The sequence below is a fragment of the Zalophus californianus genome, chromosome 15, assembly GCF_009762305.2.
Source record: "Zalophus californianus isolate mZalCal1 chromosome 15, mZalCal1.pri.v2, whole genome shotgun sequence".
Classification (NCBI taxonomy): domain Eukaryota; kingdom Metazoa; phylum Chordata; class Mammalia; order Carnivora; family Otariidae; genus Zalophus; species Zalophus californianus.
Window position 1 is genome coordinate 82,422,998 of NC_045609.1, and position 13,730 is coordinate 82,436,727.

General features: G+C 47.3%; 1 protein-coding gene across 6 annotated transcripts in view; it reads right to left on the minus strand.

Moving 5' to 3' along the window:
• ADAM12 (ADAM metallopeptidase domain 12) overlaps window positions 1–13,730 on the minus strand; it is a 357,064-nt gene that overhangs the window by 28,374 nt on the left and 314,960 nt on the right. For all 6 annotated transcript variants that reach the window (XM_027596330.2, XM_027596333.2, XM_027596331.2 and 3 more), the window contains 5 exons: window positions 13,193–13,270; window positions 10,364–10,472; window positions 6,885–7,020; window positions 6,146–6,254; window positions 4,150–4,329 (listed from right to left, as the gene is read on the minus strand). In XM_027596330.2, coding sequence (XP_027452131.2) covers window positions 4,150–4,329; window positions 6,146–6,254; window positions 6,885–7,020; window positions 10,364–10,472; window positions 13,193–13,270 — 612 coding nt within the window. The remainder of the gene's footprint in view (window positions 1–4,149; window positions 4,330–6,145; window positions 6,255–6,884; window positions 7,021–10,363; window positions 10,473–13,192; window positions 13,271–13,730) is intronic.

Consider the following 13,730-nt stretch of genomic DNA (forward strand, 5'->3'; position numbering starts at 1 on the left):
GGGGCTGTTTTTGAAGGAAATCTTGAGGGAGTGACTTCTGTAGGCATTTGCTGCTGTCAGGAAAAAAAGATACTAGCAAGTGGAAATATTTTGCCTCAGATCCCATAGTCTGTTAAAGACAGTCCCAGTTTGACATGGTGCATAGGCAAGTTGCTTAAAGAGAGCCATCAGAAGCCACAGCATGGGGGGCTCCATGGGGAAGAGGGTGGCAGGCTCTGTGGATATCTGAAATTTGCATGCGAAGTATTGAGTACTGGTGCATTTTCTGAGGTTCATAGCTTTCATCAGATTCTCAAGTAAGTCCATCACCCAGAAAAGTTTAGGACATGCCCACTGCCTTCCCACAACGTAAATCCAAGACAGGTTAGAAAAACAATTGTAAAAGAATTCTCAACAGCCAGTAAAATAAACAGAAGAAACTAGAGGTAGATCTTGACTGATATTGAAATGGAAGGGGACTTTGCAAATACAAAGAAAATGGGGGAATTCACACAAAAGGTGAATAAATTTAATATGCAAAACTGGAATTCCTTTTACACCCCAAAATATCATAAATAAAATTAAAAGGTAAATTAGGGAAATGTTTACAATAAATTACTGGAAAAGGGTAAATGCTCTTAATAAGAAAATGAACTCTTACAAACTGGGAAGAACAACTCTCTCTCAAATAGAAAAACGTAGGCCAAAGGTAGGAACAATTCATAGAACAAATACAGTTAATGGCAGCTGTATGCTGGAGCAGGCTGGTACTAGCTCATGTCAGCCAATTCTCTACTCCTCGTTTAGTGACATTACATTGATAGCCTGAAATTGGCCATGGTGGGAGTTTTTACAGCAGAGAAATCACTGATGAATCAAGGCTTTTTTTGTTTTGTTTTGTTTTTTTGATGGCCAGTTTAATGTTACACCATTGGTTAGTAGATATACAAAGAGCAGTTCAAGTGTACCATTAATCAGAGAAATACAAAAAGAAATGAGTTCTGGACAAGAAGGAATAAGCACTCTTCACCCTATACCTCCTGCAAATTACAACAAAAAAGTCTGGAGCAAATCCATGAAGCAACAGAGACTTTGAAAGTTGGAGAAAAATAAATGGACTGTCTGTGGACCTCAGAACTCAAGGAACTTTCCAATGGTGAATTCTTGTTTTTGTTTCTGCCATTTTTATATCTTGGCCTGTGCTCTGGGGAGGCTCCCAATCTGGAAATGCCAATGGCACCAGAGCCAAAGGAGGCCCAAGGAAAGCCTTCTGTCTGCAGCCAATAGATGGGGAACAGTGGCCTCGGTAAGGAGAAACATCTTGACCATACCTGACCTTACTCCAGTTCCAGGTGGGTACCAGAAAAAGCCATCCCCTCCACCCCCAACTGGTCACCACATCCTGGAGATGGCAGATCCCTGCTTCCCAATCCTGCTTACAGTAACAGGCCACATCTCTTCCCTGGAACAGAGACTGTGGGCTGAACTTTTTGGTGGATTCCTCATCGCCACAGAGGCCAGAAGGAAATGAAACAACATTTTTCAAATGTTGAAAGAACAGTCAACGCAGAAGTCTATATCCAGGGAAAATATCCTTCAGGAACAAAGGTGAAATAGACATCTTTCGATGAAGGAGAACCAAAAGAACTTCTCACCAGTGGACCTGCTTTAACAGAATAGCTAATGTTTCTCAGACAGAAAGGAAATGATAATAAAAAGAAACTCAGAATATCAGGAATGGAAGATGAGAAAGGGTGGATATGTGAGTAGATGTAGCAGACCACTCTTAAGTTTTAACACTTGATTTATTTTTTTATTTTATTTTTTTAAGTTTTAACACTTGATTTTAAACAAGTCTTGCTTCATGGTTGAAAGCAAAATTATAGCATCTAAAGTGGTTCTCAATGCACATAAAGGTATCACTTAAGACATCTATGTGATAAAGGGGGAAGAATAAAGAGATCTCAAAGGGGGTAACGTTTTTACATTCCACTTGAAGTGATAACGTACTGATACTAGTAGACTGTGATAAATTACGTGCATACGGTATAATCTTTAGAGCAGGAGTTTTTCAGTCACATGATTTTGTCCACCTGGGGCATCTGGCAATGTTTGGAGACATGGTTCCACGTGCAACTGCCATCTAGTTGGTAGAAACCAAGATGCTGCTAAACATTCTGCAATGCACAGGACAGTCCCATACGACAAAGCGTTATCCAGCCCCGAATGCTGACAATGCTGAGGTTGAGAAACCCTGCCCTATAGCAAACTATACAAAGACGTATCTCAAAACCACCATAGATTAATCAACAGGGAATTCCAAAAAATGTTCAACTAACCTATAGGAATTCAGGGAAGAGGAGCACGATAAACAAAAATCAGAGGGAAAAAACAATATTAAAATGGTAGACAAATTCTAACATACCATTTTAATTGCATTAAAAGTAAATGATCTAAGCACACCTATTAAAAGACAGTGATTGACAGAATAAATGACCCAGCTACAAGTGGTCTCTGAGAAACTCATTTTCAGTATGACGACACAGGTGAGAGTAGAAAGGTGGGAAAAGACACACCTTGCAAACACGAATCAAAAGAAAACTGAAGTGGATATATGAGTACGAGATAAAGTATACTTTGGAACAAGCATAATTACCAGAACTAAAGAGCGCTAGGACATAATGATAAAACGGTCCATTCACCAAGAAAACACAACAATCTCAACTCTGTGTACCACAAACACCAGAGCTTCAAAATACATGAAGGAAAAACTGATGGACTGAAAAGAGACACATTCATCATTGAAAACATCAACATCCCCTTTGAGTAAGTGATGGAACTGCTAGACAGAAAAAATGAGATTTTTTTTATATCAAATTGGCAAAGCTTTGAAATGGTAATACTTAGAACTTACAAAGTCATGAAAAGACAGATGCTCTGTAATAATGTGGAAACATAAATATACATAGGAGTCCTGAAAAAATATTTAATTTATATATTAAGAGGCTTAAAAGGGTTACAATACTTTTCAACCCAATACTTTCACTTTTAGAAATATCTCCTAAGGGAATAATTAAAGTGTTCCAAAATTTATCTGTCTAGACCTTTACAACAGAGCTATTTATAATAGCAGAAATTAGAGACGTCCATACTTGCCCACTAATTGGCAAGTGCTTAAAAATGTATTCTACATAGATATATAGTGCTATTGTTAAAGTGACATGTTTAAGACTTTTTAGTGCTGTGGTAAATAGGAATGATTTTAAGGCAAAAAAGTAGTATATAATGTGCATACAGAATAATCTAAATTATGTTAAAAATACACATGCAATTCTTAAATACAAAAATTACTAGAAGTATGACAATGATAGCAGTGAAAAATTACCAGGGATTATTTCTGTGTGTTTTGCATGTGCTTATTTTCACTGCCTGCCCACCTCAAGTTTCTTATTGTGAAATGATGTCTTATTCATGGTCTAACAAACAGGAACCATTAACTTCTGGAACAGCATAAAATGAGATAGAGGATCGATACCGAGGATCCAATACTGTGCCGCATCTGGTATGGAGAGACTCAATGGATGGTGAAATTCTTGTGAATAATTTTGAAAATGGAAAAAGGGTAAGAAAGTACGCCCACTAATATTTCTGAGGTGACCATCCTTTTTTGTTTTTAAAGATTTTATTTATTTATTTGAGAGAGAGAGAGAGAGCACACAAGCAGGGGGAGTGGGAGAGGGAGAAGCAGACTCCCCGCTGAGCAGGGAGCCCGATGCGGGGCTCGATCCCAGGACCCTGGGATCATGACCTGAGCTGGCAGACGCTTAACGACCGAGCCACCCAGGCGCCCCCTGAGGTGACCATTTTTATTGTCTGGGCCTCACTATTGGCTGTGCCCCTGTCATTCTCAAGAGTATCATGGATTAAGTGGTAAGGTGGGCGGGTGCCCTGGCCATTCCGAATGCAAAACTATTCCCGATAAAACACACCTGTTGTGACTATACACCAAGCACTGTACTAATGCTTTACTTGGCTTCTCTCGCTTAACCACCTGAAGAGCTGTATTATCTGCATTGTACAGAGGCCCCGGCAAGCGGACCAACTAGACGTCAGCAGGTGGCAGGATCTGGACTTGAACGACATCTATCACATTAACTGCGGAGGGCATACCTGGGCCTGCCGGAGTGCAGGGTTGGCCGGCAGGGGTCTGGCGGGGACGAGGGGTGGGCGAGGAGCCTTCTGGAGGGGCGGGAGCACTCGCTGAGGTGAACCAGCCACAGGGGCATCATGGGCTTGGAGGGGCCCGCTGATGTCAACATTCTGACACGGGGGCCACCTCCTGGTATTGTCCTGCAGGGGCAGAGCAAAAACCAGTGTTGTGGGTCTTACCACTCCTCCAGGGGGGCGGTGCGGACGCGTCGTGCATTTCCACGAGCGGGAGTCTATCCTTATTTGTTTAAACTTCACAGCTGGAGCAGGAACACCCTTCCAACCCAATCTGGAGTAGCAGGATTGGTTTCTCTGGGAATTTTAAAAACTGGTTTAATTCATCAACAAATAGGCACAGGGCACCTGGGCAGCACCAAAGAGTATAATGACACAGACCAGATCTTAAGGAAAGGATGGAGGAGTTGTGAACTGAGGCAGAGGGTGATGCCGTCCAGGCTCAGTGAGAACCAAGGAAACCCCTGGCGAGGAGGATGGAGACTTCTGGAAGCCAGCCGAGATGAGGGGCCTGCACCTGGAGGGTCACCTCCTACACGGTGCCCCTGCTTTTAGGGCAGATCAAAACAGATGTCTCATGCCCCCGACCCTCCCTCTTTTCTTCTTTCTCTCTTTCTAAAAACAGCTTTATTGAGGTTCTACGGACAGATGGCTAATTGCACATACTGAAACTGGACGGAAGTGGAAAATTCTGACATGTGTCCATACCAATGAAACCATCACAATAAGCAAGAAAATGAACACATATCCACCGTCACCCTTCCCTCCCGCTCCACTCCTCCTTGCCTCCCCGTCCTTGCAACTACTGATCTGCTTTTTGTCACTATAAAATAGTTCGCATTTTCTAGAATTTCATATAAATGGAATCAGAAGGTATGGACTTTTTTGGGGGGGGTCTGGCTTCTTTTACTTGGCATAATTATCTTGAGATTCATCCATGATGTTGTATATATTAATAGTTCATTCTCTCTTATTGCATTCCATTGTGTAAATATACCAAAGTTTGTTTATCCTTTTACCTGTTGATGGACATTTGGGTCATTTCCCATTTTTTGACTCTTCGAAATAAAGCTACATTTTTGGCTCTCATAAATAAATCTAGCTGTTCTTGTATATAGCCCCACGTTTGGGGCTGAGAGGTGGTAAAGCTTATTAGGAATACAATCCTCTATACTTTTTATATTAAGGGAGATAAAATAGTTTATGGTTTAGTAAATATGTGATAGTCATTTTTAAAATCATTTGTCACTTCTTGATACCAATACTGTCACTGTTATAATTTGGACTCTTGTTGAATGAGTCCAATATTAAAAAATTCTCGTGCATATAGCAGAAACACTTGATGAGGAAAACTAAATATCGGACTGGACTCTGGTGATAATTCACGAGGAAGCAGGAAAGTTCAGAGCCAGGAGGGAGCCAGCAGGTACTTTGGGTTAAAGATCTGGCTTAGGGTAGGGTAGACAGAGCTTCCACAACCCAGAGCTGGAGCAAAAGGGACCCATGCATGGGCTCAGTGTAACTCTGAGAAATGCACTGGGAGGTACAGGGCCAAAGAAGATGATCCAAATCTTGCTGGTGGCATCTGAAATCATAGGAGGGGCCCAGAGCCAGTAACCAGCTTGGGAGGCAGATCCAGTGGGCCTCCTGGGAATTTGGTCTGTCTGGGTGCTTGGAGGGATCATGGCCCACCATGTACCACATGCCACATCACCCAGGGGACACTGCCCCAACTGGATTTAGTAGAGCTTCCATGGGGCAGAGTGGGCCTCCTTCCAGCCCCCGACCATCACTTCACAAAGTGGGTGGGCTCTGCATTTCAGGGATCTATTCCCACTATAAACAACCTATAGATCGCCAGGATCTATTCCTACTCGAGCTCTTGTTGAAAAACCTGTGTCGCAATGCGCACACGAACTTCTCACATTTGTCGACAACTTACCTTTGACATATTGGAATGTGATGGCTTCCTCATCAGGCCTTTGCTGAGGGGGCTGAGGTGGGCCTGACCAGGGTAGGAGCCACGGGATGGCCTCGAAGGGCGCACACACCTGCGACACAGTCCCGTCACACATGAACAGGCGCATCTCCCCTCTGGCTGACTTCACTTTTTCTGTTTTGTTCACAATTGTGCTCAAAAAATAACTGACTTATTTTAACTCAAAATATGGTAAACATGCAAAGGAAAAATTATCTAACATTCTTACGGGATTAAAAATAAATATCGATTCCCCCCCCCCCCCCGCCCCCGCAGAGCCACTATTCTGTGAAATTAGTTCTTGAAATCCACGGACACGTGGGTCTGAGACACCCGGGAGACGTTTTGTAGAAAGCTGGTATTTCAGCAAGAACGTCTTTGAATCTATTTGGATCAAAAGCTAGCCCATCTGATGAAACTATTTTAACATCCCATGTCTTGTAAAAATTACTAATAGAAGGGTGGGAACAAATCCATCAGTGGGACCCATCAGCACCCTGCTTATTTATGTAATAAGCAGCAAACAGTCTGAAGGGAAAGGAAGGAGGCAGCTGGTCTGGCAGGGATTTTAAAAAACCAGAACAACTGTTTTACTATCTAAAAAGCTGACCTCTTTCTTTGCTAAGGAAAATGAAGCGAGAAGCAGTTGGCCGTGCGTTCTTTCAAATGCCACTTCTGGAGAAACGACCCAAACCCAGGGTACCTTAGCTTTTCAATGGTGGTTTTTTTATCTGTAAACAGCAGGTATATTAATGTCTTCCTTTTGAGATAAACTGCAAATCCAGCAGCAAGAAGACACAGGATGGTCACCAGAATTCCTATGGTTAGACCTTGGTGATCTGAAACAGAAATGCATTTTGCTCAGGGAAAGAGGCAGTTCTAATGGAATACGGGACGTATCAGATCATGACATTTACAGCAACGCGAGCTTTGAAGGAAGGAACAGAAATGGAGTAAATCCCTGAATGATGTACTGATAAATTAGTCGTACTTCAAAGGTCATGTGTGAGGTTCAGCCTGTGTCGCCGTCATGCACTTCTGACAACTCTTGATAAACAGGAGCGCTGTCCAGCAGGTGGGGCCGTAGCCCTGACCACATGCAGCTGGCCCCCAGCCCCCCGACCGCCCCACGGGGATGGTGGCCACAGCGGGTGGCGGGAGGCTGGCACGTCCCCGGACTGTGAGCTCTCTAGCCCCGTCGCAGATATGCTCCTTCCTGCGTCCTCCCCCCTCATTCTTTAGCACTGGGATCTGTGTGTGTTTTGTTTTTTTGTATTTTTTAGCCCAAGACTTTACTTCTGGACATTGTCAAAATAGAAGGTGAGAAAAAGACCCAACAAAACTCACAGCTAAAAGGAAAGGCCCACAGGTTTGGTTTTGTTAGATTTCGCTCTGTTTGTTAGGGTAGGGACTCAAAATACAGGCTTTGAGGGGCAAACCCCTTTCTCTGGGAGGGTGCTGTTTATTTTCTCCAGAGGAACATCCCCTTTTCTGTGATTTGCTCCCATTTTATTCAGTACAAGGACACTGAGACTCCCTCAAGGGTGTGGATAAAAACGGAAAATCAAAACTTCAGGCTGGTTTCTGACCACAGAGTGTCCCAGAGAGGATTCTGCCAGGCTGGAGAGGAGCTGGATATGCAACCCCCACAGCTCTGCGGAGTCCTTGAGAGCACAGATGTGAGTTCGCAGATCTCTGTTTCCCTGCCAGCAACAAGCAGGATGTGCCTCCCCTAGCAGGAGGGCCACAGGCTGCTGGGGTTGGCTGTGCAGGTGCCGCCACCCCCCCCCCCCCCCACAGGACTCCCCACCCTGTCGCTGGCCACGATGCTCAGCGGGCTGCCCACCAGGCCAGGGCGGCAGCACTCCTGCTCTGGGAAAGAACGCCTCACACCCTCTGTTTCTGGACTTCGTCCCCACCTGACAAATCCTATCAGGGACGTGTCTCAGCCTAAGTAAGACAATCAACATATGACAGTCGTGATTCCCTTGTTAGTGTTACTGGAAAAGCCCCGCTTCTGGGTTCCCGGCCAAAACGTCATTCTTTTCAGACGGGGGCTCTGGCTAAAGTTCTGTTGTGTCTTAACACAGCTAACGAGAAAAGTGAGCAGCTAGCGGCCTGAACCACAATTTCTAGTTCCTCACAATCAATCCATAAGTCTTAAGCCGATCAATGTATCCAATTGGACATTACCTAGGCCTCCAGAATGAACTTGGCTGCACCTCCCAGGCCACTTGCCTTCATCCGTTGCAGGACACGCCATCAAGCTGCTCGAGCCAGCAAACTGGGGTCCCCTGGTCCCCTCATGCAGTGCCAACACCGTGTCCTGTGCGGCTCCCCACATTGGCCCACCTCCCCGAGTCCCACGTCACCCCTCCCCTGGCAGCGCTTTTGCTGGGCCACACTGGGCCTGCTCCGTGTCTCTGGGGGCAGAGTGGCCGGCACGTGGCAGGTGCTCGAGGAGTCATGGCCAGGCTGGCGGGCAATGGGGGCAGGGAGGCCTGGGACCTGGCTCCCCACGCCTGCCTCTTCAGTGTGCGTTTCAATGTCCTTTCATGCAGGAATGGCAGCAGTGGATGGAGTCACTGCTCGTTTTCATTGCTGTAACGATTCTTACCTGCTACGGTGAAGAACTGGCAACTGCGGATTTCCTGGCTTCTGTGAAGCCCCCACAGCTGAGTACCACGGCCGGTACCAGCTCACGCTGGCCAATCCCCTCCAACCCCTTTCGGGCACCATCCGGCTGACTCGATGCGGGGGGAATGGGTAGCAGTGCCCCTGTCCGAGCAGAAGCTAGAATCCTGCTAGTTGTGCCCGACACACGCTTCACGCCGTCCCCGAGCGTTAACCGCGGGGCAGCGAGAACGCCATGCTCAGGGCGCAGACGTCAGCGACGAAAGGGGACACGGGGCCGGCCCTTGTCTTCCTACCACCGCAAGGAACGCTCACTAGACAGCAAGACTTTCTGGTCCTTTTTGTACTTGCTGCGGGGCCTGGACCCAAGGGAGGGGTCGCCCCGAGTCTCTGAGAGCGACGCTGAGACCCGTCCCTATTTAAGTGGAGGGATGATCAGGAACTCACGACACTTTCTACAGATGTGCCCGCGGGGCAGGTCCCCCCCCCCCCCCGCCCCAGCTCTGCCCTTGCCGCCTGGACCCACAGAGCAGTGTTATGTCTGTTGTCTTGGAGACGTGGTGACCCACTGCCAGTCACAGCGGGACGTGAGACACGTGACATCCTCCATAGCAGCATGAGCCACCGTCTGAGCATCTGCGCGTCATGGGGCTCAGGTGAGCACCGAGGTGTCAGCACAAGTGGGCTCGGCGCTGGCCCCCTGCACCTTTTTGATGTGTTTCTTTCCCTTTACGAGGGACATCCTTCAGACTTGCCCCTTCACTGCCTGACAAGTGCTCAGACAAAACAGCAATGCACCAGGAGACCATTCCTCCAGGTCGTCCGGGGAGAAAAGAAGGGGGGTCAAGCACAGCTGCTATGAGGAGTCTTTTTAGGGGGAGATGGACTTGGTCTCAATCTTAGCTGTGTGACTTCGGGTAAGTTACTTACCTTCCCTGAGCCCCAGGTCCTTTATATTGTAAAGAAGGAAGAATAATCGTGACTTGGGAGTTAGGCAAGGATCTGCTGAGATCATGCAGAAGAAACGCCCAGCATGGGGCCTGCACAGGACAACAACTCAGTAAACAGAAGCGGTTGCTTTTACCACTGCTGCTGCTGGGACCGTTCACCTGGACTTGGAGGAGGTGTCTCCTTAGTAAAGGTTTTAGGAGACATTCGGCGTCACACCTCTTGGTCCCCAGGGCACCGAGGCTGGACTTTACAAAGTCCTTTCACCCCCCACTGAAGTTCATACCCATTTGGCAGTCTGCTGTCAAAATGACTTTAGCTAAGCAAAGTGTCGCCGCTGAAGAAGGGACAGAGTCAGCCTCTCAGCCAGAGCAGAGCAAGGAGTCTCGGCAGAGGTCAGGATGGGACAGCGGCTGGAAATGGGCCTTGGGCGGTGTCAGGCCCTCGTGGGGGTGCACTGGGGTTCCCACTGGGGGGTACACCTACATCCCCTTGGCAGCTGGTGAGCCCTCCGTTTTGCTTGGAAGGACCCGTGCCTGACTACCCACGGCCCCCCAGTTGCTCAGCGCCCACTCCCGGGGATGCGCTGTCCCCACGCACCTGCTCGCCGGATGGGGCCACTGTCTGTGCTTCCCCCGAAGCCAAACTTGTCACAGAAGGGAGGCGCCCAGTGGGCCTCACAGTGGCAGTTCTTCCGGTTGTTACACACCTGTCCGGGCCACAGGGGAGGGGGACATCAAGAGAGAGATGCAGCATTAGAGCCCACCCTCCATGTGGGGCGGCAGTAAATCTTTGAGCTCTAATTGGCTGCCAGACCAAAGCAAAGGCCCTGTGGTCAGCGTCCCCATCAGTGCTGACACCGCCAGATACAGACAGGCCACTGTGAGCATAAACCTGAAACACAGCACCACACAGGTGGGACCAGAGCCCAAGGCTGCAAATGTAACATAATCTGCCTGTCAGCAGCTGTTAAGGGAGTGATGGGGATTTGGCGGGGGGGGTCTTCCACTGCCTCCCACCCCTTTCTTTCTCCGTCAATAACTGTGTCTTCTTTTTCAAGTCAGGATCCCCCCCCCCCCCTCACCCCCGCCCACCGTCTGACCACAATGAGAAGCCTTCTCCGTGGTGAGGAGCGACCCGGCTTCAGGGCTGCGGAATCTGAGCCCTCGGCCATCACGGGCCTGACAACCTCTGGGCACAGCCCTGCCTCCTGTAGACACGAAGCTCGGAGAGGCTGGCTGACCTGCTCTGACATCACATGCCTGAGACGCCCGCCTCCCTCGGGCAGGCTCCCAGCAGCCCTTCCTTGGCTCCTGGCCCTGCACGCTGGCCACGGCCTACCAAACCCTGGTGTCCTGGTGACAGGAAAGGGTGCTGAGAAAGCAGGAGGATGGGCTTCGTTCTGGGGGGCCCTGAGCGAGTAGCCTAGCTTGGAGACGAGAGCCCTCCAGGGAGGGGCCAGCTCGGCTCACCTGGTTAGCATAGGTGACCGAAGGAGGCTGCTCCCCAGCCTGAGTCGGCTCTTAGACTCGCTGTTACTATCTACGGAACTTACGGAGCTCCTGCATGAACCAGTGGAATATGAGCATGAAAACAAGAGGACGTTATCTCTCTGAAAATTGGGGGGCATGCTTTGGGAACACTGGATACGGGCAAGTCGCTAAAAAGAATTTCTGACCCATTTGGAATGGGTAGGATGCCTGCGAATGACCAGGAAGAGCTGCACAAACCAGGAAGGATTCTGTACTCGGGTTGCTTCTGAGTGTCCGAGTTTCTCTTCCACTTAAAGAAGAAAACTACATTATAGATGATGCGCTTTGCGTGGTTTATATAAAGAAGTCAGAGCAGAGCTACGGTCAGGACACTCACCCCAAAGGCCTCAGCCCTGCATCTGAATATTGCCGGGTGGGGCCAAATGCACACTTTTATATTTTAAAGCAAAACTTAAAATGTTTAGAGTAGATGTCTCATTTGTGATGTTTTCCCGCTTTCACTTTTTTTCCTTGATGATTCAACCATCAAAAGCCCCAATTGCCTAAAATAAGACCAACAGTCCAGATAACCTGTGACAAGTTGGAAAGTATATTCCCATAAAGCTGAAGCCACGCAGCATTGATTACCGAGTGGCACAACCTGCCGAAGCTGAGCGTCTTGCCTGTTTCTCAAAGGCGCTGCGGCTGACATACCACCCGCCAGGCACCTGCAAGGGTTTGGCACTATGCGGCCCACACTGTTTGGCACGGTCTCCCAATGCAAACCGGAGTCACGCGCCCTTCTGGCCATCGGCAGCAGAGAGACTGCAGCTCCGCCACCCCTTTTGGAGGCACTGCCGGTGAGCCTGGTCTTACTCAGGGAAGGCCTGTGGTCAAGTGATTTGTCACCAAGTCACGGCAGCTGTTCTGCCTACCCAGACAATGTGGGCCTTTCCTCTCCAACACGTGGATGGGAGCCCAGGGATGCTGCAAAGTGAGGCATCCAGGGTCCCCACCCCAGCATTCCCACTAACTGGTCATGTAACCTCCAACAGGCACTACCACCTCTCGGTCCTGGGCTCCTTCATAATAAGGCTGCACCAGATCATCTCTTTGGGCCGTTAAAAAGAAATCTATGATCTAACGAAGACATAAAAAGATTTCATTTTATATTGACAGTCAGCTACACTCTCAGTCAACAAACCCATCCAGAGATGGCATTGCAGTCCTTCATGGTTACGGCGTAATAGCCATTTTATTAAAACCCCCATAATTCTATGTTAGAGTCATTGGCGAGTGCCTGTGAGTTTTAAAAATAGAATTCGGAGCATGATTTCTGCAGAAAAGTTTCAGAAAAACAAATGAACCACCGGCATGGTTAATCAAGATTAATATGATTCCATTGGAAATAATTAAGCCCATCAGGAAAAATAAATTATGTTTTAAACAATTAGAGTCGTCTTCTCGCCTAAAAAAATTCTCTGGACTAAAATAACAGCCTTCTTTAGTTGAAACGCATTGTATGTGATTTCAAGAACATGTGGTCAGTATGTTCTGTCTTCTTTGTTTTAATTCCCTTTGGAAGGATTTCAGTTCAGACACATATTCTGAATCTTGGCTGAAAGAGGGATAGCTCTGTTTGAAACATTAACGCAAAATCCTTTATGCAGGAAGGTTAGTTTTTAAAATTACTTTGAAGCTGACAAAGTCCCTTTGTAAAAATCACAGGATGTTAATTTGAAAGACAATTAGAGCTCAATCTGATTTTCTTTGTTAAATAAAAGTCACATTACTCCTGCTATGTAAAGGTCAAAGAAAATTAGTGTCTTTAGAAGAAAACACTGAGGCAACTGCAAGATTTTTAAAAAGTTACGGATTGTAGAATCCTTCACAAATGAATGATTTAGCGCTTAGCTTGATAGGGACTGGCTATAAAAACGCAATTCAGCCGGCTCACCCCTCTCTGGTGGCACTGCATCACACATTCATGAACACCGAAGATGCTTATGTTTTGACACCGACGATTGAGGCAGATCTGCAGAAGGAGGAAAACAGTCAATTTCTTAGCCCCTTTCCAACCACATGCACAGTCTCTGTGATTTAAAAAGGGAAAGCAAAGAGAGGTTTGAAGAAGACGATCTTCTTTCAGCTCCTATGGATGCAGCACAATGATGGGCTTTCCATTTGACTCCGACCTGGATCTGGAGGCCTGCCTCCAGATTCCAAGACTCAGGTCAATGTGACTCAAGTCAATGTGGCGCTTCATATGGTTTCAGTAAATTATGAGGTCACGATAACTGATTTTTGTTTAGAGCTTGCAACGAAACCTGTGAATTGCAGCATCTCCCCCCTCTGCCCACTGGCCCTCACCTGCCCTTTCCATTAAAAGATACAGGAAAGGAGAAATGCACCAGCCCTTAGCCTGGGGCCTGTGCAGACTCAAAGACTCCAAGAATCCAAGGTCCAAGAACCTTTTAAAGGAGATACTGAAATAT